General features: G+C 46.6%; 1 protein-coding gene across 1 annotated transcript in view; it reads right to left on the bottom strand.

The window, feature by feature from the left end:
• The window catches only part of CASQ2 (calsequestrin 2), a 30,231-nt gene extending 11,013 nt beyond the window's left edge, over positions 1-19,218 (bottom strand). Inside the window, exons 1-6 of the mRNA XM_052666209.1 lie at positions 18,747-19,218; positions 6,312-6,396; positions 5,343-5,443; positions 3,814-3,925; positions 3,311-3,384; positions 2,077-2,207 (exon numbers count right to left, since the gene is read on the bottom strand). Coding sequence (XP_052522169.1) covers positions 2,077-2,207; positions 3,311-3,384; positions 3,814-3,925; positions 5,343-5,443; positions 6,312-6,396; positions 18,747-18,980 — 737 coding nt within the window. The 5' untranslated portion in view covers positions 18,981-19,218. The remainder of the gene's footprint in view (positions 1-2,076; positions 2,208-3,310; positions 3,385-3,813; positions 3,926-5,342; positions 5,444-6,311; positions 6,397-18,746) is intronic.
• Positions 19,219-22,943: the final 3,725 nt, after the last annotated feature.

Here is a 22,943-nt window from a genome sequence, read left to right as displayed (position 1 = left end):
CCTCAGTACCACATCTAAACATTTCTTGAATGCCTCCAATGACAGTGACTCCACGACCTCCCTGTGCAGCCTGTGCCAGTGTGTCACCACTCTTTCTGAGAAGACATTTTTCATAATATCCAACCCGAACTTTCCTTGGTACAACTTGATTCCCTCTAGTCTACTCCTTGAACTCTAGCAGCTCGGGGCTGCCCTGGGCAGCCTTCACCATCTTCTGGTGAAGAACCTTTTCTTAACCCCCAACCTGACACTTCCTAACACAACTCCATGCTATTCCCTTGAGTGCTGTCTGTGTCACCAGAGAGCAGAGCTCAGTGCTGCAGGCCACCATGAGGTCTTCCTTCAGCCTCCTCTGCTCTAGGCCAAGCAAATCACAGGACCTCAGCTGCTTCTCATATATGCTGCCCTCCAGACCCTTCCCTATCTTTGTAGTCCTCTTTTGGTTACTCTATAACAATTTTATGTCCCTCCTATGTTATGGCACACAAAACCTCTTTAATTGAGGCCACACCAGCTCAGAGATATCTCAGGACAGAACAGTCCCTTGCTAAGACTGTCTGGCAGTGCAGTACTTAATAAAGCACCTCATAGATAGTTATGCCCTTATACAAAGGCTGCTCTGAAAGTACTGCCTCCTATTTTATTATTTTGGCCCATGACATCAGAAGCAGATGTCAGTGTTACGGCAGTAGAGGTTGAATCTTTGCCATGTGACAGATGGCATCAGAGGAGTGGTGTAGCAGAATGGGGTCTGCTATGGAATAGCATATGAAGCAAAAAGTGTGTCATTTAATTCCTCCATGCAGGAAAAAAATGGCACTCAATTACATTCATTGACACTTGTAGAACATTTGTGGACACCAAACAGGGGATGTCAGCACAGTGAGGCAGTAGGTGGAGCATTTCTTCAGCAGCAATGGCGATGTGAAAGACAAGCCATGTTTCAGATGGCCATGTACAGCTGTCATACCATGAAATGAAGAGTGTCTTGATCAGCTCATCCATGTGAATCAGCAGATTGCAGCTACAGAACTATGTATGGAACTGAATATCAGCTTCAGTGCATTAGAAACGATGGTGAAAACATTGGAATATCGCAGTGCCAGATGGGTCTCACAGATTCTCACACTGGAACAGAAAGTACACTGTATGCAAGGTTGACAGGACCCGTTTAACCAATCCAAGGCTGAAGATTACGGTTTCCTGGATTGTATCTTTACCAGTGACAAGATGTGGTGCTAATACTATAAGCCAGAATCAAAATGGCAGTCCATGAAGTGGCGACATGTGAATTCCCCATCAAAGAAAAATTCAAGATACAGCTCTCAGTGGATGAAGTAATGTTGTACTGTCTTTTGGAACAGAAAAGAGGTGATGCTGCCAGATTTCCTAGAACCCAGACAAAGCATCAACTCTGACCACTACACTGTGACACTGACTAAGATGAAGGCTCAAACTTTCAAATTCAAGCTAGAGAAGAATACAGCTTTTCTCTTGCAACACGATAATGCCAGGTCACATACCAGTCTGAAGACCATGGAGCAGATTGCCAGACTTGGCTGGACTGTCCTACCATACCTACTGTATAGTCCAGATTTGGCACCTTCTGACTTCCATCTTTTCGAGGCCAATGAAAGATGAACTGCATGGGCAACAACACCATGATAGCAGCTGTGAAACAGTGTGTCACTTCCACTAGCACAGATTTCAGTGAGAGTGGCATGTAGGCTCTTGTCCACCACTGATGAAAATGAATTAGTAATGATGGTGACTATGTTGAAAAGTAGTGCTTTGTGGCTGAGAATTTGCTCTATCAGACAGTGTTATTGTGCTCTTTGCATCTGTCATATTTTCCACAGAAATAAATAGGAGGAATTACTTTCAGAGCAACCTACATTTTTAACCCTTTAAGTGGAATAAGGGAGTAGAAAGATTCACCAAAATCTCAAGAATGGGTGAACAAACAGCCAAGTAGGCATCCTCATTTTTACTGAGGACTGTCCTGGAGAGGCAACCTGCAATGAAGGACACCTTTGCCCTCTTACCATGGCCAGGAGAATCCTGACTGCTACATACCTTTTGTGCTCCTTCACAAATTCGACCAGTTCCTCTTCTGTGTAAGGTTTATCGGGGATGTGAACAGGATCATCCATGAATGGTTCATAGAAGTCCACCTCGTTCATCTTCAGACCCAGTTTCTTAGCAACCTGTGGGAGTTCAAATGGTCACAGTTGAATGAGCCTGAGGTGCATCCTGGGCATCCAGAGCCTCTGCTGGTGGAAGAGTTGATGCCAAGCAATTTTCTCTCCCTCAAAGTGCACTCTTAGTGTGGCCAGCAAAATATGAATGAATATGATGAATATGTCCTTGCAAAAAAAAAAAGAAAGAAAAAAAAAAAAGCACTGATTCTTTCTAAGTACCAAGCACTGTGGGAGAGCAAGAATCTTTGTCCTGCAAGCCTAATGGAGCTGGAGATGATTCCCAAAACCAGATCCAAATCTGACTCCCCACTACAGAAATGGCTTTTAATCTTGGAACAGAGCCAATGCAAAAGCAGACAGAAATACTACAAGTTACAGGAATGCTCAAAATGAAAAGCTAGAGCCAGATACTAAATCCAGGAACATTCTGAGCTTCTGGAAAATGCTGTATAAGTTGTGGATTTGGAAATTACAGGCAGAGCAAAGCTTTGTGATAAACACGGCTTGCGCAATAAACATCTTCTTGCGCAATATGCTTCTGCCGATTTGTATGTCTTAATGCCCCCTATTTGAACAGCTCTCATTTATTCCATTCCAGTTCATTTCTGTCTAGGTGTTGCACACGAGGAGCCTGAAGCCAGAGTACACCTATCTTGTCCATTTGAGACGTTAACAGCCTCAAATAGCAAAGGAGGAAATGAGCTACAACAGAGCAAGACTCCCAATCCTCGCTTACGCAAACCAGCCTTGATCTATCTTTGCAGTGACATGCCCACTGTGAATGTGCAAGTGACAGCTCGTGATCAAGGAGGGCCAGGGGCAGATGCAGAGCTGAAGGAAGGTGGGAGCACTGTTGACCAGTAGTTCACAAAATTACAGCATGGTTGAGTCTAGAAGTGGCCTCTGATGTCATCTGGTTCAACCCTCTTGCACCAAAAGAGTTACCCAGAATAGGATGCTCATGGCCATTCTAACCCTCACACTCAGAGTTTTAGGGAAAGCCTTCTCTCAAATTCTTGCTTCAAAGCCTATACCTTTGCAGTGGAAAGGCCTTAAGCTGTGCAGAAAGGAGTCTGTCATCTCCCATGATGAGGTGTGTGTATGCTTACCCCTTTGTCAAATGTGGCAAAGAACTTGATGTACGGTTGGAAGTGTTCAGCAGCCTCTTCAAATGCCTTGTAATCTGTAAGGAGAAAAGGGGAATGAAGGAAAGATTTCATAGACATCTGGTCTCATTCTGATCAGTACAGGAGGCAAATATAAATTGTTACAAAATACAGCAGATGACAATACTATGTTTCTTACACACCTTCCGGATTTACAAACAAGAACCATTTCATGTGGAGTGAACAGAATACACTTTGTGCAGCTCCACTACAGATCCCAAAATGCTACATTAAGCAGGGGCTAAAATCAGCAGCCCTTTGAAGCAAGCCCAAGGGTGTAGGAATGGGCTTATGCACAGCAAAAGCAGAAGCTCACTTTTGCAACCCTACCTCATCCCCCAGAGACTAATGCGCTGCAACCGCTTGTCTCCTTAATGTTAATGAACAGGAACATATAACCCCCAGCACCCTCACCAAGGCTCCCACAAGGAACATAGCCAACTTACGTTCAGAGTCTTCTCCTTTGAAGTAGCCGATCAGTTTGATTTCGTCGTCAATTTGGTCAAAGGCTTGAAGCTCCAGCTTGCTGTTTATGATTTCCACAGGGTCTTCTAGCAACTGCCATGACAAATGCATATGATAACACAACAATTTGCTGCACCAACCCGTAACTGCCAGACTGTGTCACTAGCTGCTTAAGTGGGGAGAAAGAGGTCACCTAATTTATCTGCTGCTGGAAACCCTGTTTGGTGCTCTCTGCCTCTCTGTGAGAAACTAACTGAGACACGTAGGTCACCTTCAGAAGGAGCATTTAATAGGTTCACACAGGCTGAAGCATTCAGAGGAACGCTGAGAGAAGTATGGGTGACCCAAATAGATGCTGTGATGGGAGATAAAGTGTAGTGATTGCAGCTGGCTTTAAGGAGGCTGTGAAGATGGTAGAATGGTTAAAAGGACTGCAGTATGAGGACTGTGTTCTTCTGTGAATGAGGGACATAACTTGTTTTTAAGTGTAGCTTGCTGGAAGAGACCATTATTAAGATATTTTGGAAAAATATTTAAAAGAACATGCTAGAGTGTGACCAAAAAATGGAGCAGTGGGAAGTCTAGAAGTGAAATTTCCTGGCTGGTCTACATGTGCATGGTGGGTTAAATCTGTTCTTTGGCCCCACACACATCACAGTTCTGATGAAAAAGTTGGAAGACCAATCAGCTAGTTTATCCTAGTTTTAGTCCAAGCTTTATTTCTTAACCAGACACTGCTGGGGGAAGGATTTGGTCTGATTTATTTATTTGTTTTGTTTTGTTTTGATGTGCCAAGCAATATTGGTGTAAATTGCGTGTGGCTTCACTAGGAAAACAAATGCAGGCATGCCACCCCATAACCTGCAGCGGAGTAGAGAAACACTGGGTTTGCTTGAGATCAGGCTGTCCAGGTACCACTGATGTGTTTGCTTTTATTTCCCTGCTTTTGCTTTTATTTCCCTGCTTTTCTATGTGTTTTTCCTTGAGTGGAAAACATACAAACAGGAATCCTTACTCTCCTCCTTTCTTTGCAGAACTTGTTCTATCCGTGGTGCACCACAAAGCATGGCAAATGGAGCCTCGTGAGGTGGCTTATGCTGCACCCCTTACCAGTAACACTCCATTGTGCACATCTCCCTCCTGCTGTTGTGCTGTTGGGGTTTAAGCCACATAAATGAGGACTCCATCACTACCAGGCTGCAAGAAAAGCTCTGTTTTAGTTGGAATTTATGTGCGACTGTTGCTCGCTCCCTGTTTGAGCAACCAAATATTCCATAAACAGGAAAGAGAGAAAAATGTATTTAAGACATAAGTGGTTGATGGCATATAAAGGTCCTGGCTTTTCTGGGAACTCATGGTCAAGTATTTGGGAAGTTGGCAAATAACATCATTTGCATGCTGGTGTGCAGCAAACAGGGATGGAGTTTCAAGTAGAGATAACCTGTGTTTTTTTGCAAAGTGAGTGCAAAGTCTTCTCTGAGAGGCTTTGTCTGAACTTATCTGTGCTTACATCCAAGAGGAATTCCACCAAGACGTCTGTGGCCAGTTCCCCGTCAAATTCAATCAACCGATCCTCCTTAAAGACATAGAGACTTCCCTCTTCAACCAAGCCTGAAAGAAGGAAACAGGAAATATCATGTGATCAACAGGTCACTAAAAGCATCACTCTTTTTACATCGAAGCATATTGCTGGTTATTCTAGCAACACCTCCTGGGGAAATGCAGGACTTCGTTGGTCAAGTCAGAAACAATCCTAATGATCTCGTGAGCCTAGAGGAGACTTAACTCTGTGAATGTAAAAAATGACCAAGAAGTCAAAGCAAATTTTAAACTCTCATATGCTTAGCTTGCTTTGGGAAAAGTTAGAAGCATTTGTTGGAGATGGTGCAGAAGGCAGGCTGGCACATGACTGAGCTGAGGACTGGATGCCACACCATCTTGATGAAGTCTCCAAGATGAGGGGCTCTGAGCCCTGCAGTGCATGATGACAGGGATATGTATTGCTTTCTGGAGAAGCAGAAGTTCTCTGCTTTATTTTCATATACACTGTGACACTTACCCTGTAATTTAGGAAAGAAAATAAGTCTCTGGTGTTAAGCCTAGTGTGGTATTTAAGTACCATTGTATTTGCATGCCGTAGTATTTCCATATTCTTTGTGGGATGAAATATGAAAAAATACTACATAGCTACTAGAGGGCAGCTGTTTCAAGGGGTGGAAACAGGAGGATGGAGGATTCCTCTTATATCTGGGGATCAACTCAGGAAGGGGTGGCACCTGGTTGCCATTGCAAGGCTGCAGTTCCTATTAGTGGCTGGGGATCACCCTTCCAGGAACCAGATGGCATCTGTGGACACTTGTTGCTTCAGTAGGTGTTGGTTCTGCATCACTGTATCAGAGCTGTCTCTGCGCAGGAAGAGCATGGAGTTTTCACACCACGGTATCGAAGCTATTCTGGAGATAGCAAACATGGGACTTACCTAGCTTTTTGGCGAGTTTGGCATCCTTCTTGGAATCTACCATCCCAAAGCCGATGCTCCTAGGCTCCAGGACCTGAGCTGCCAGCTGTGGGGAAAACCAGAGTCCAGCATGAGCAGCAGGAATGCTGGAGGACATTGTGCCTTGTCTGGATGGCACAGGAGGCACAGATGACCCATATTTTGCTCCCAGGCAGCATCGATGGGTGGCACACATCACATGTTGCCTCTTTACTGAGATAAGGCTGTCTGGAGGTCATAAGGGTTGGATTTCTTCCCACTGTGTCACAGCGCTGGGTTTGCTGGTGATACCACGGGCTGCCAACTGCGCTTTGACACTTGGGCATCAGGAGAGTGTTCCCAGCCACATTGGTGACACCGAAGTAGCGGGAACAGCTGGGAGGAAGACTTACACCCTCTGGCACACCAAAAACTCTCTCCTTCCTCACGCATCTGTGGTATCGTACAGGGGACCGTGACACTGTCTAGGTACTGAAGATGTTTTAATTCTGGGAGTGGTTGGTGCTAGGCACCAGTGGCTGGAAAACTGAGGGTAGCAAAAGTATCACTGCTTACATATGATGGAGTAGCAAAAGCACCCAGGCTTTGTGAAAATAGCAGTGCTACACCACGAAGTGCTCCTGGCCATCACTGTGTCTCCTTTCTGTCCTGGGCTCTCCCTTTATCTCGCTATATCAATCCTTTATTGCTCGTCTTGTCCCTCTGGAAGGAAATTCAAATCCAGTGGTGCTTAATGCCCCACCTGGTATTGAACTGTGGGCCAGTCAGAGGGTAACAGCGCAGCATTAAGACAACATGGTTGAGCTAACACACAATTCAATTTCTTCTGCTCTGAAGTGTCTCAAGTCCCATCTCCTGTCCTGGCTTTGGCCAGCTCCCCTGCTCTGGGTCCTCTCTTCTGCCCTGTTTCCTCAGGAAACAGGGCTAATCCCAGCCACGCTCGTATTTGTCACCTTGCAGCTTTGGAAACTGCTGCCCCATCCTCACCATTTTTGATGAAGGGGCCTCTTGGTGATATCAAGTTCCTGCCTGATTTGTGAAAATAGATATCTGTGGAAAGGAGAGACGCGCTACAAGTGCCCTGTGGTGGGGACCCTGCGAATTCCTCCCGGCCGCCGTGGACATGTGTCGGCCCTGGGAAGCAGGCAGGCAACGTCCTCATCCACAGGCACTCTCTGGAGTGGTAACACCATCTCGAGACCCTTGAGCAGCTGTAACACCCCCTCCTCATCCCTCTTCTCCTGCTCCACAGATGCCTCTGATGCCGACAGCCTCCTTGCTGTCTTTCCAGTGCACCCTGCCACAGGGAGCATACCCCATCTCAGCTGCTGCCCCGTTTCCATCCACAAAACCCTACTGAATTTGGGGATAGGGAATAAGAGTTGGAGGCCTCTGAGATGTCCCTATTAGGGCACGGCCACCTCCACTCACTGGAGGGAGCAGCAGAAAGGCTGCAGCCAGAGAGATGGCGGGCTGATTTATGGTACTGCCCTCCTCCAGGGCCCATTTCAGCACCCCCTCAACCTCAGAGCCAGTTTGAATGTCACCCAGCGCCGCTGTGTCCGTGGCCATGCGTCCCCTTGGCTCCCTGCTATAAATAGTCTCCACCTGCAGATGGCCGGCAATTGCAGGGATCATGGAGGAAAAGTCTCAAAATTCTAGGGGAGAACAGCAGGGATCCTGAAGATATGGGCTCAGAGACTTTACTTAGGCTAAGAGTGGTGACACTTATTTGAAGGACAGGGTTATCTTCTCCCTGCCACCAAATGCATGTCCCAGAGCCCCCCTAGAAAGACATTCTCCACCATCACAGCATCTCAGCTTCTTTTTCCAAAGGATGGTGCCTACAGCAGTGCATACCCAGATATCCCCTTCACAATGTCATCAGGGAACAGGAACACCCAATTACCTTAACCCCCCGCAGCTACCTGGCTTGCTGTCTCTAGGAGGTGCTGTAGGTTGTAAAGGAATCGCGTTGATTTGCTAATCTTCTCTCACTCTCTACCGAAAATTGGAAATAAAAGGGAGGCTGCAGGTCAGGGCTCTTGCTTACAGAAGACACTGCCTGAATAAAGTAGAACAATGGTCTATATTCACACATCTATGGATAAAGCTTCAGAGCATTGGTCTGATCAGTCTGGTGTCCCCTCACCTGGGCCTTGTTAGAGCAGCTGATGTCCAACATGGCAGGAGGAGATGGGCACCTCTTGCGTGGAGGTGCCTTTATTGGGAAAAGGGATGGAGCCTGTGGGATAAGAAGCTTTAGGGGATGTGTGACTCCCTGCACTGAAGCAATTGTGTAGACCAGCACAAACACCTTCAAAGTTTGAGGCTCTGGCTGTGCTGAGACTGTCCAGTCATGTAAATATACTTCATCTAGCTGCAGCCTTACAGGCTACTTACTTACATCTGCTAGTCAAGTGCCAGATCCAGCCCAGGCAGTTTGAGCCCTATAGCTCTTGACTAGTGTGTGCAGGAGACGGTTAGAGTTTCTTGGGGGTGTTTGAAGAAGTTCAGCAATGTGCCTTCATCATCTGAGGCTGTGACACCTGCTGCAGACAAGTGGCTGGGCAGGAGTGAGAGATGTTTGTAAAAGTGGAGGCTTAGATCAGGAGGAGCATATGTGAACATGCAGTGTATGCAAGACAGCTCTTCAGGGTTGAGTGTGTGAGCATGGGAGCTTGCTGGAAAAGAGTAGACGTGTCTAGAAAATTAGGGATGGGATGGAAGCTTCTTTGTGCAAGACTGTGGGAACATGTACTTCATTAGGGCTTGGGAGGCAAAAAAACCCAGAATCACAGCATGGCTGTGCCACAGCAGGGACAGCAGGGACAGCCAGAGCACGGTGCCAGGCCCACATCAGGTGACTTTTGGAGACCTCTCAGAGGGAGACTGCACAGACTCTCCTACAAGCATGTGAGATGTCTCTCTGAAGAGAGACAGAAGATGAATGTGAATAGATGGAAGTGCATGTAGACAGTGCGTGTACAGAGGAGAGTGTGTTTGTGTACATGTGCAAATGATGGAACTGTGCACTCTGCTGGCAGCCTTTCTCCTTTGTTGGAGCTTTCAGGATAATGAGATAAGGAGCGAGCAGTACAGCCCCTGCCAATCCACAGAGCTCTTCAGTCCTCAGTGGGAAAATCTTTCTGCAACATGAGACTCAGCACAGCTCTTTCCACTGGCACTGCTGGAAGGTAGGAGACCTTTGCAGGCTGCCTGTGCCTACAGTCACATTTTCAAATGCCAGCTCCGTGGGGCTGGATGTTACTCCTGCTTGCTGCTTCCCAGTGGGGCAGGTGGGTGTGAGCAGTGCCCAGGTGTGCACGCATTCCCGTATCTACATTTGAACTCCATCAGGCAGCAACATTTAGAGGATGCCAGAGGCACGCAGCTTGGTTGCCCCCAGCTCATTACAGTATCAAGCATCTGTAATATCCCCTTACAGTATTTTCTGTTTCCATAATGCTAGTGGGATTTGAATGCAGATAATGTTTCTGATCTTGACAATCCTTTTGGCTCAGAACTTCGGAACAGAGGCGGCTGTAATATAAGAACACAGCTCCTACTCCTTCTTCTCCACTTAAATTCATATTGCTTGAAGTCTCATCCAGCCAGAGCCCCTGCCTTTGTGTCAGCCTCTATAGTGAGTAATTTAGCTTCAACAGCTGCATGGGGAGATGGGAGGGAGAAACTGCCCCGGAAGAACTGGGCTTAGCTGGTTATGCAGTTCCTAAGGTACATGAAGAGGCTCAGGGCAGGCAGGGCTTAGAGCACAAGCAAAGACAGCAGGTGTATCCCATGCACATTTTGCAACCTTTATCTCGTAAGCACAAAGCCTTTGCAGTGCATTCTTTCTAGCCACGGGGTCACAAGTTGAGTCCTGTGCATTCTCAGGAACAGGAGTTGTGAGTATTCCTCAGGTAACAGCCCTATTCTCATTTGAGTAGGTGCATGGCCCTGTGAGATTGGTGAGAAGTGCCAGCCCCAAATGAAGCCTGAGGACCATTCTACAGTTCTATGACCTACAAGTGAGAAAGCACCGTCTCATCAGGGGTTGGAACTAGATGATGATTAACATCCCTTCCAAACTAAGCCTGTGATTCTGTGATTCTATGATTTTGGGTGGTGTCAGCAGATGCTAGCAATCTGAATAATGGTGATAGAAGGAAACAGCTCCTTGCTAGAGCATCTCAGCTTCCTACTGCCATAACTATCTGAACTGAGGTGTGGTGATGTGAAGCTTTAAGGAGACTCTGAAATCTTATGCTACAAGAAGCAGCAGCATCACCCTTGTAAAGGTGATAGGTTGTCTGACAACAAACCTATTCAGCTGCAGATGGCGGTGATAGTTCTGGACCTTCCATTTGGTGTCAGTCTTGCCATCAAATGGCAGAACAAATGCAGTAGAGAGGGTTACAGATAGAGATGAATGAGACAGGTATCCCAGCATAGTCAGTCTTTCATCGTGGAGTGATGTTATAGGTTTCTGGCTTGGATTTTCTTCTCACTTCACCGTCTAGATCCCCCCATCAGCAAGGCTGACATTCCCCGGCTGCCCAGGCTGGAAGGCAGGGTGCTTGGCGCACCTGGGTCTCTGATAGCCTCTGGGAGTACCTCTGCTATGCACAGGGAAATTGCTGTTTCCCAGCAGGCAGTGGTAGAAGAGCAAAACTGAAGAAACACAAAGAACAGAGCAATGGGATTATATGGAAAGTCATCTTTCTTTCCACTTTTCTGTTGCTTTGCTCTTTAAAGCTGTCAGAGCTTGGTGATGGCCAGAACATGCTGATGTGAAGATGAGGATGACTTAATGTCTTAAAACTTATTTTTGTTTTCAGAAACAACAGGAGGATATGGCAAGAAACTAGAGTATTTCCCCGAAGGCTTTGAAAGCTTCTGCAGAACTCATACCTTTACACTGTGGTTGGCTTCTCCATTGTTTGAACAGTCTGTAGTAGAGCAGAGGGGTATCACTCTCCTCAATGCTGTTTTGTGCCATGCCGCAACCCCTCACAATACCCATCAGAAAAGTATTGGATCTTGTAACTCAGGCTGATGAATGACAGCTCCTGATACATTGTGATTGCCACAGAGAAGGGGTAGGAGCCCGCTGAGTAGCTGCTGCAACAGGGCCTGGCAGCAGAGCTGAGAGAAAGAAAGTATGGCCCATCTTACTGCCCTTTTCCACCACTGGAGCTGCCCTCTTAAGGGGTTGCTGCTCTCCTGATGAAAAGGCAAGTCCCCAAATACAGAACACCCAAAGGTCACTGAGGGAGGTCCTTTCACAGGTAGCACTTCAAGAACGGTGCTGCGGCCCTTTAAGAGCTACCCGGCTGCTCAGCCCAGCCAGGCATATGATGTGCTCTTTGGCCACCTACCTAAAGGTTTCACATAGCTAGGGCTGTATTTTTATCCACGCCCGGGCATCCCTAATTTTAGCCAGCTGTAAGTTAAAGCCCCTGAGATAGCTGGGGATGATGCTGGTGGCTGTGAGCGTCCATGGGGCAGGGGCCACTTGCTGCTGCTGTTGGCTGGTGCTTGCTGGCATTGCTTCACATGTGTTTTGCCGACTCAGTTGAGCAGCTTGCACACTGAGGACAGTCTGGGGCTGCGAGTGTGCATGTGCTGACCTCAGCTCTGCAGGTGGATTGGAGCTGCTCTGCAGAACCCCCTTTGTTGAACCCCACTCTGATGAACCAGGCGAGAGGAGGAATTTGGGAGCTTTCCTCTACAAAAGTGATGCTATAACTAGCTTTGCTTGGAAGCAAAGGCTGGATGCCACAGCAAAGCCTATGTGGAGCAGCAGCCTTCTGCTTTCAAGTGAGTGCTGGAAGAAGAAAGTGAGCTCAGTGCACAACAGTCCTTTCTCCTCCTCAGGACCCAGCGCTGCTTTCACGCTTCCAGCTCCAAGGAAATTTCTCAGTTTTCTGACCCAGTGGGCCTGAGCCAACGCCTCTGAAACCCTGGAGTGCCACAGGAGGGATCTGGGTGCTCCTGCCCTGAATCCACACCTGTATGGGACCGTGGGGGAGCAATAGGTTCCTTGGGGTGAAGGAGGACTCAGCCAAGGAGCAGTGAGCAACCAACCCCAAGGGAAACTCTCAGAACAAGTGTCTCCTTACGCAGGCTTCAAGGTGTCAGAGCTCTGCTCAGTCTGTTGGCTGCCAGGGCAGAAGCAATTTCCCAGAAAGAGAAGGTATCATGTCGTGCAGCTGGCCTGCACCGGAGCTGCGCCAGAGCGTGTGCAGGAATGAGCCCCATCAGCAGTGCTCAGGGGCCAGCAGGGAACAGCACAAGGGGCTGCTGCTTGTTCTATTTCCTCGGGCAAGGTTTCTTTCTATAAGTAGGTAAATCCCAGTGTGCAGAGGATTAAATAAAACATGATAATTCGGACCTTGCTAAGTCACTTCTTTCCTGGGCCACTCATTCCTTGCCTAGGTGACTGGTGTTTGCAGACAGAGGCCTCAAAAAGACATCTTTGGTCATCAGAACTTGGACCAGGTTGCTCAATCCGTCAGTGTCCTTTAAACTCACTGGGCTGTTCTCCCCTTGACTCTGGTGATTAGGAGCTCCCTACTTTCCAAACTTGATTTATTCATAGCCCATTTGTCCTCAGGCTTTGTGCTTAAATAGTTCCCCTCCCTCCTGGGGCTTTAAAGAGAATTACTGTATCTCCTTTCCCTTTTCCCCATGGGTGAAGCTCAGGCTTAAATGCAGGGTTGTGGCAGGCTTTGATCAGCTTGATTTAAATGAAGGGCACCACTTCCAGACTGAGGTCTGGAATGAGGGCAGTGTGGTACCTGCTCCAGCACATAGGATGCTATCTGGCCTCAGCAGTCTCCTGGGCAATGTCAAGGTCTGAGGCAGAGAACAACAAATGGTGACAGTACCCATACACTGGAGCTGGACTCGGTTCTTATGGGTCCCTTCCAACTTGCAATATTCTATTCCCAATTGGTGAATGATTTCTCAGGCCAGTCCTTTTGATGCCCACTTACAGTGCACTATGATAGGTCAATGATGTCTTATTAGACAGGAGTGTGATCCTGCCTCCTGGATATCAAGAATGCATCAGAAACTCCCACAGGCATGTTTCTAGGGAGCCTAATTGGTGTGGCAGGATGACTGAGGTTTGAAGGATGGGCTTTTCACAACTTTTCCTCATCTCTTGGGCATTTCAGAACAAAGATGTGCCATGGAAGGAGTCTCCAACTGCTTTAAGCTCTTGCAGGGCACCTACAGAGGCTATATGCTGCATTTCCCTTAGACAATGGGATGACAGCTATTTCCTACTCTGAGAACAGCCATCAGCACACTTCTATCCCTCTGACCATACATGACTGGAGATGAAGGTTGCCTTTCCAAGAGGGAAGTGGTGATGGAAATGGGGGTCTTATGCTAGAAGCTGCTCAGGCAGCCAGACCAACCTCAGTGATGAGATGGATGGAGGGGCACTGGGAAAGGAAACTAGGTGATAAGAATTAAAGTAGTCTTGGAAATTGTTTCTACCACTAGTTATACAGAAAGGCCAAATTATCCATTTGTGCCTGGGTGCCAGTGTGCCCATCTACAGCCTGGGGAGCTCGCTGTAGCTTCTTTTATGATTGGCATGTCAGGGAGTGAAATTTTCCTGGTGCTGCTGCCGAAATCAATGCTCTGAGCTGTTAATGGACTGAGATGTACTTACATCATCTCAGAGGCCAAAGGAAGCAGTGCACATCTTTTCCTTTCTAACCTTTTGCATTAACTTATCTGCAGTGGAAGCCACTGCCTCAGTGTGGCAACCTGTTTTATTACTTGTATTATGAGGTATTCATGCTGTAGGCTTCTTCAGGTATGTCTCCAGGTGTGCTCCATCTCTCACCCTGAAGACTTGCTCTGTAGGGTCGCAGGGACCAGGCAGTTTCTGTGGCACTCAATGTGTAACATGTTTACCCAGCCAAGGAAGTCATACTGAGCTAGTGTCTCATGAACATACTATTCTCAAAGAAAAAGGTTGAAAACTGAGTCTATGAAACAAAGTGATAAGGGTGCTTAAAGAAAGCTCTTGGTTTTATACTCTCCCGTACTCTGTTTGGACATGGGGATAATGTCTCAGCTACTGCTTCCTATGAATGTTGATACACACCTGTACTTGCAAACTTTTTTCCTGTGTTGGATCAGAAGAGAAGGCCTTTTTGCTACATATGACATGTTTCTGAGCTCTCACGGGGGCTATCAGACTAAAATGATTTGAAGACCAGATGGGTGGAACTGCCCTAAAACCAGACAAATCTTAATTGATTTTTCCATTCTCAGCTGAAAGCCTGTGAGTGGAGCTTTACAAGTGTCAACACTTGAAAGTAAATCCTTGCTTTCTGTTGAACTCAAAAGCTATATTTCCCTCTCACAGCACAAGTAGTACTGATTGTACTACTGATTGGACACTGGGAGAGAGATGCAATGTCTGCTTTGCAGGCAGCCTGCTCTGCACTAAGACAGCTTCTGCTGCTGGAGAGAGCTTCTCCTGTGCAAAATAAAAATCCCTTACCCCGCTGCTCTTTATTTTTGTAATCCCTAGAGACAAACTGGCCCACTGGAAAGCAGAGCGCTGCCAATATTTGGGAAGGGTTTGGAGATGAGAGGGAGAAGGCAGAGGTTTGCGAAGCAGTGATATGAGATTGGAGGAAATAAGAGAGTTACAAAGAAGAAGACTAGCAGAACAGATATTTTAAGTTTCCCTGCTTTGTTCTTGTCCTCTTTCACCCTTTTTCCATTAAAGCTGAGAGATTCGGGGACAAGTAGCTTTTTGTCTTACTTGGCACTTAAATCTGCACTGTGAAGCTTTGTGTCTGGCTGTGTGTGATCTTCTTCTCTGTGCTCACCTCACAGGGCATGCAGGGCTCTTAGAAAAATTGCCACGGGATAGGAACTGCTACCACTGTCCTCAAGACTGCTGGGTCATCATCTAGAGTGGAGGATTTTCCTCACAACCTAGAGGAGCTGGTCAGCAGGAGTTGGGGTGAGTGGAGGGAGAAAGGGAAGCAAAGGAGCATAAGAACCCCTTAGTATGAGCTGTGAAGCAGCCACACTCATCAACTCAGAGCTGTAGAACTGCCGTGGTTGGAAAAGACAACAGAGTAGGTGGTAGGGGCTGCCAGGTCAGCTGATGATCTTCTTCATTGCCTTTCCAAATTGGAAGGGCATGCTGGACTGTGTGGGAATCCAGTGGCAGATCCCAATAGGACTGGGTGGAGGGAGTTGGAGATCCTGTAATATCAGTGTAACCACAGCATCCCTTTATCTGATGATGCCTGGTGAACATTCCTGAGATTCTGCTGGTCAGTTCCGCACACTGGGCATTTGTAATGGGGAGGAGAATTTTCCTAGCATATCACTTTCTCCTCACCCTGATGTTTGTGGTTGCAATTGGATCGAGACCTAATGTGCTTAACTTCACTTATGCTGTCAGGTTTTCAGCACGTTTCACTAAGGAAATGAGATCCTCGCTATTCTCTTCTCTCTGCCCTGTTTTGTCTGTCAGCTGCCTCCACAAATAAAGTTTCAAGCTCTTGGCCATTTTCAGACAGATTTTCCAGGGAGATCTCTGACATAATTAAGGCATTGCAAGCTTCAAACAGGGCAGGGACTTGGAAGGGAAGAGACTCTAGAAGAGGGAAGTGCTGCCACATGAGCTCAAGCCCTGCTAGCTACTAGTGGAACCAGTCCAAGCTTGTTGATGATTATGACCAATGTATTTGGATGAAACCATGGCCAAGGGACAATTTGCTCCTAGATTTTGGGAGTGTTGTCTAGACTCATCCTGCCCTCCTTGGATGTTTTGTAGTCATGTCTTTTTTCACCTGCTGAGACCTAAACCTGACTGGGTCTAAAGTGAAGAAGGGACCAGCAGGTGCTACTGGGACTTCTGCTTGCTTTGATAATATGCCATACTATCTTCTACCTGGGCACATCTGTAATTTTGTCCTAGCAAATATGGAGGGACCTGTTACTGAATCTCTCCATGTTTTTTCCTAGTCCTAAGATATTTGTTCAAGCTTTTGGTCTTTGGAACTATACATTTCTCCTAAGGTGTGTGTGAGAAAGAGGAGAGGTGGGCACTTTGGAGGTTTTCAGGACTTAATCACAGAACCACAGAATTGTAGGGGTTGGAAGGGACCTCCAGAGAGGTCCAACCCCCCTGCCAAAGCAGGTTCCCTACACCAGGTCACACTTAACATCCATGAATCCTATTTCTTCTGTGTACACACATACCTGTGTTCATCAGGCAATAGGAAGTAATAACCCTTAGATGGTTAGCTCAGATCTTTGCTTAACTCCACACCTGCCTGAAGGTCTTGTGTGAAGAGTTGCCATTATTCCTTATGATGGAGATCAGGGCAATTTTATAGAAGTAAGGCTAAGGATGTGGTGTTTTCCAGGCAGTGGAAGCAGCATACATTGTTGTGAGTCATCAGGCAAATCCTCAATAAAGTAAAGTGAAAAAAATATGAGATGCTCCAGAAAATAAATCCTTAATGCAGTGAGTAAGCATGAGATGCTCCATATAGGCATCCTTCCACAGGCAGGGCAGATTGAGAGCGATCTTTGCCACACAACATTTGTGGCTTGAGGTGAGGGAGGTGAAGTTTTGAGTGCTGTCACCAGACGGAGAAGATTAAAACCTGGCTCACTGCAATGGTTAAGTTAGTAACAGAAATTAAGAGCACCAGCACCTTACTGGTTTGTGTCCTACGCAGCACATTCTCTGTTGCTTTCTCAGATCCAATACAAGCCTTGCGTGTCTGTGGCAAAGAAGTGTCCAGTCTGCAGATCTCTGCTGTGTGGGAACTGTAAGATTGCTGCTGCAACTCCCAGCCCAGGGGACAATGGGGAACATGCACTGAATCAGCACTGCAAGTGCTGGAGAAGTTTTGAGGACTGTAGAATGGTCACCTTGTAGCTGAGCATTAGTGAACCAGAGCACTACAATTACGTAAAGTCTGCTGCAGATCTAATCCTCAATCTCTTGCCCAAGGTCACATCGGAGTTCAATGGAAGAGAAGCAATTGGAAACCAGACCACCAGAGCCCTAAGCTAATGTATTCACCCTCTGAAGCAAGTCCTGCAAAATAAAAGCTCTAACACATGCTGCATTGTAGCAATTGCACGCTCAGTATGGTTGACTGCTAACATGGGGATAGGTGTCCAGAGGAGTACAACCGACAGTGTACAACGGGTACCTGCTTCTGCCAGGTTTCTATAAATACACACTTAGTAAATGCTTGCCATCTATCAAGCACAAAATAGCTATCCTATTAAACAACAATGCAATTATACTACCAGCCATAAACTTTTCAGCTGGAGTTTCAGGGTTATTTTTTCTTTGCCAAGTGTTATTTGATCACTCACCTGGAACAAGTAACTGTTTCCTGACAAGTGAATAAAATTTGGTCAGGTCTGAATCTTTCTTGCTTGCCTTGTTGAGGAGGTCAGTAGACCTTGAACTTGGCACTATACTTTTGTGGGTCCTAGCCCTCACTGAGTGAGAATATTTTCTAAATCACATTTGCTATACTTAAAGAGATGCAATGCATTTTGTCTTTGAAAAATAGAGATTATGTATTTCTTCTGCAATTCTCACTTTCCATCCAAATATGTCTTTTAGTTAAGAAGGAATATCTCTAAGCCCCTGGGAGGAAATGAACAACTAACCATCAAGGTCTACTGCTCTAAGAGTCCTTAGATTACAGCCACATTACAAGAAAGAATGCAATGAATCTACTTTGTAAATTTTAGTGTGATTTATTTTACTGAGGATTAATTAATCATTCTTTCACCAAAGAATTAACAATGCTTATTTCCAGCACAGAAATGAACGGCTGTATTAGCAAGTAGCTACAGATTTATTCCAAGCAGGCAACCAAGTGTCAGAAGAAAAAAAAAAATGGATTTAATGCTGCACCAACAGGGAGTTTTGAGATGTGGAGCTGGGACACCCATTTGCAACACAGTTTGGTGGGACTTGGCTATTTGCTCTGAATGGAATAGGAAACTGGAAGGAATCTTGAATCTAAAGAGGATATACTAGAAGGAGAAGGGACCTAACAATTTCAGGCTGCACTCAGACCTGTGCTGACATTTGAAAAAGCTCAGCTAAGCTGAATTCATACTGCTGGGGTGTGCACGGTTATTTGCTTTTCCCCGTTTTCTGGTGCACCACCCAGAAAGGCTATTTCCCAGCTGACAACTCAAAAGACTACAACAAAACTTTACCCTGTGCTTCACAGAGCTCAGGGTCTAAATCATACTCAGGCGAGCAGCCTCAAAACTTTGGCCATTCCCACCAGGCCCCTGACTGTCCCATGACCTGTCTCCATAACTCCAGATGTGCAGTGGCATTGACCCGGCAGGGAGACACGCAGTGGTGCTTACCTCCAGTACCATCTCCGTCATCTGGAACTGCTTCTGGGACACCCTGTCAGAGCTCACAGGCTCATGGAAGAGCAGACAAAGCATGTCATACTTCTTCAGGGCATTCTTGTAGTTCTTCTCGTGCAGGTCGATCACTCGGTCTTTCCCATCATATGTGGGGAAATTCAGTCCTTCTTCTGCCTTGCAGCAGAAAAGCAGGCAAAAGCCTGCCAGGATCCAGCAAGTTGCCTTCATTGGGGAACCCTTGGACTTCAGTGCAGCGCTGGCAAAGGTCTCTCTCCTTCTCAGTTTGGGAAGAGAAGGAGGCCAAGGGCTCCAGTGGGAGTCTGCACCGAGTTTCTCTTTCTTCTGCCTTCCTAGCGTTCAGTCCAAGCTCTGCAAGGCTGGTGGCAAGCAACAAACTTTGCTGTCCTGGGCTCACAACAAAGAGACAGACAGGAGAAGCTGTCAGGCCAAGCCCTGGATACCTTACATAGCTGTGTCCAGCTCCCGTGTCATTAGGAACTCCATTTTTAGGAAGCAGTTGTTTCAGGCTAAAAATAAACCCTGCAATGAATAAAAAGGACAGATATGACAGCATTGAGGGACTTGCTGGCACTCTGCATCATCTGAGAGTGAGAGAGTGACTGAGAGGGAGTGCGAGGGAGTGCAGGAGGGAGTGGAGGTTGGCAATGCTGGGAGGACGCAGGCAGATTTGGGGAAGGGGCAGACTTCATTTATACGGAGAGCCAAGGCACACTCCGTCCTACTAGGGCTTAGCAAAAATAGAAGATATTGGCTGCCTTTTGTAACAAGGGTATCTCTGTAACCACTTGGGCATCGCAGTGATTAGGCAGTGGATAACAGAGCTTGGATAAAATCGTTTCAGACTTATCACTACCACTAGAGGAAAAGTCACATTTCCACAGCAGTAAAGGAGGTGAGCACTCCTGAGACTCTGTCACACTGCCTGGGGCACGAACTTGATTTGCTTGATGGAATTCAAACTCTTTTCTGAAGCACTCTCTCTGCTAACAGAGTGCCAGGACATCTATTGGCCCTGGGATCTCCTGCTCACAACTGTAATCCCAAGTACAGAGAAGCTTCTTACTCACACAGCAGTTGCCAAGTCCCAGAGGTTGCTGGTTACCGATTAAAGACTTGTCACGCTAAAGAATAAGGGCAAGATTTACACTGGTGCCTTGGGGCAGAAGACATGGGCCTCCTTGAGATGATGGGCAGATGCCACCATGGCTGCTGGCTTCCCAGCCTCAGGGACCTGCCTGTTGTCCCTGAAGGGACCTGCCTGTTGTCCCTGAAGGTCTTTTCACAGAGCTTTGCTGCATCTCCTAACAAGTGAAATGGAGAATGATGACTGCTTCCCTGTTCCTGGTGCAGCAGCACATTCTTTCACCTCCTCTCCTCCTCTGACTGTGTGTCACTGCTGCCCCATGACTGGCAGCAACAGGGACATGGAGGCAAGCCAGCTGGCTGCTGGCCAGCCCTGCCACCAGGATGATGCTGATCTACTGGGGAAGATATTTGGAGGATGGCAAAGAGGAGTGTGACAGTGGGGCGTCTCCTGCGCCAAAATGATGTGCAGACAAACACCTTCGTCAGGCCTGCTTCTTGCACACTGCTCCATCGTACCCTTACTCCATCCACATTTGTGAGGAGATAATGTCCCTGGTCCTATTTAATGCTATGACAGGGGTATTTTGCTGTTTGCTCGGGGTAAAAAGTGAGTGCTACTTAGCAATTATACCTCACTTCTGGGTGATGTAGGAGCACACTTCCCCCATAGATGTCGCTTCCAACGTAGCTCACAACACATGAGCTGCTACTCTATGGGCAACAGTTTTGAAGTCTGTCCTATTTCCAAAACCTCTTATTTTCTGGTCTTGTCTTTTTAGGAATTTCTTTGTTTGCAACTTGATGTCCTAATGATGGAAGCTGAGAAATCCAGGTAGTAGCCAGGGCAAGACAGCCTCTGAAATTCACTCCCCACTATGAGGGCTGTCATTTTCAGAGGGAGATGTGAAAAACCTGGATAAATCTGACTGCTGTTAGCAGGAGATGCAAGACTGCTGTCACAGTGGGTGACAACAGCTAGGTTTTTGCTAAATGTTTGGTCTGTAAAGCACAGAAGTGAGCTCGTGTGATGATCAGACCTACACTAGGTTGACTGATTGCCTTTGAAGGACTCCACGCACTTGGGGTGCAAGAATAGGCTGTCCTTGCCATCAGAGCATGTTTTAAAGCAGGCACACATCAGACAGGGTTGCAAAAATGAAATGTTCACTGATATTTCAAAATCAGCTTCCCAGGTTCCTACCCTCCTTTTATTTTTGTAGATATACAGCAATTGCTCCACTTTCATATCACTCAAGTTATTTTTGACATGCTTTCTCTCTAATCTGAATAACTTGTTGATGTGCCTAAAATAGACACAATCCAGTTTTCATTTTCTCCTCTTTTTGCCTTTTGAAAAATGAACAAATATTTTTGGGGGGTTTTTTTAGATACAAAAAAAATACTGCCTTGCTCACCCTATCCCCATCTATTCTGTCTGTTTGTGGCATGAGTAGCAGCAGCCTGTGATTTACGCTTCACCTCTGCCTCTAGGGCAATTATTCCAGCTGGACAACAAACATATCCTGGTCAATGGGACTCCATCTCAGAAACTGCTCAGAAACTCAGTGGGACTGTTAGTGCTAAACTCAGTGGGCATTTGCTGAGGTATTTCAGTTGTGGCTGCATCCATCTGAAACTTAAGATACCTTGGTCACTGTATCAGAAGTGGTTTTAAGTGATTATATGCTTCCTAGGGGGCAGAATTTGTGTGTTTGATTTAAATCTTAAACAACTGTCTTGGTCACCTGAACTTCTTAATTCCAATGAGTGGAACTCTAGTCAAAGCACATGTTCTCACTGCAAACCTGCCAATACAGACCTGCAATTCCAGATTCATTTGTTGAGGGTGTTCAGAACAAGAAGTTGCCCCTGGGAGGATACTAGTAGCAGGGTTGTGACTGGAACTGAAGGGCTCGGAACAGGACAGCCTCAGGCCTTCACTTCGGGCTTGTAGAAATACTGAGTTCCTGCTAGTGAAAAGCAGGAGAGAAAAAGAAAGCTCCTCGATTATTTTTTTCTCTTTGTGTACTAGAAATTAGGGATCTACTTGCTGCTCCTCGCCCCTAGCCACTCCAGCCCCACGCCACTGCTTTCACCTTCCTTGTCCTCTGCTGCTCCCCAGCCACCTCTGATCCAAATGCTTCAGTGAGCCTTTTTCTAGGGCACCAGGATTTAAGATTCTGCTTCAGCTAATCTCTTTGCAAGCCTCTAAGACCTCATGTGTTTTGCAAGATAGGAGTATTCAGAAAATAGGCCTTTTGCCACCAGCTTGACAAGCAATGTCATAGCTTGTCATAATTTGCAGAGTGGCTGTCATTAGGGTGGGAACCTCCGGCATGAACTGACCCTTTCCAAGGAGGCTGAGAAGATCGCCACCATCTTGAGGAGAGCTCTGCAGTGTGAGAAACCTACTTCTCTTTCCCTTCCCTTCACTCTTGCTGAAAGGCTTGAGGGGCGAGAAGCCTTTCACAGTGCTTATGCTGCCTGAACACTGATGCTGCTGTGTCTGTGGTGGTAAGTACAAGGCAGAGTTGGATTCTTCCTGTTCCTCTTTTAAACAGCCTGAGATCTTTGCAACTATCACCTGGTGACAGTCTTTGTGTTTTGACTGAGATGTCCCTAGGACCTGCTGTATGATGCGAAAGTACCACCGGCTTTCCTGTCTTCTTCCATGCAGAAGACAATACCATGTAGAAGTTGTAAAGGGAAGGTCAGTGGGCTGACTGGGGATACCTGGCTCACCCTGAGTCACATAGCTCTTTGATAGTTCAGAAGGTCTTCTTTGTTGGACATTATCATTCATTACTACTAATGAAGTAGTTATCATTAATATAGTAGTAATTCAATTACTACTAATTAACATAAGAAATAAACAATGTGTTCTAACACTGTGTGCTGTCACTAGGACAAATTCAACCCCATCTAGCCATATCCATCAGCCCACTACGTTTCTCCTGGAGGAAGGTAGGATCACCGGGCTCCTGCTTTGCTTTGACTGTGATTTGTATGTGTGAGCACAGCTCTGTGCCTCTATCTCCACACACTGATGCATGTATTAAGTAGCAGCATTATCTCTACCCAACT

Source organism: Tympanuchus pallidicinctus, unplaced genomic scaffold (genome assembly GCF_026119805.1).
Source record: "Tympanuchus pallidicinctus isolate F22 unplaced genomic scaffold, pur_lepc_1.0 scaffold10, whole genome shotgun sequence".
NCBI lineage: Eukaryota > Metazoa > Chordata > Aves > Galliformes > Phasianidae > Tympanuchus > Tympanuchus pallidicinctus.
The sequence above is the reverse complement of the archived record's forward strand: the minus strand, read 5'-3'. Positions and strand labels throughout refer to the sequence as shown.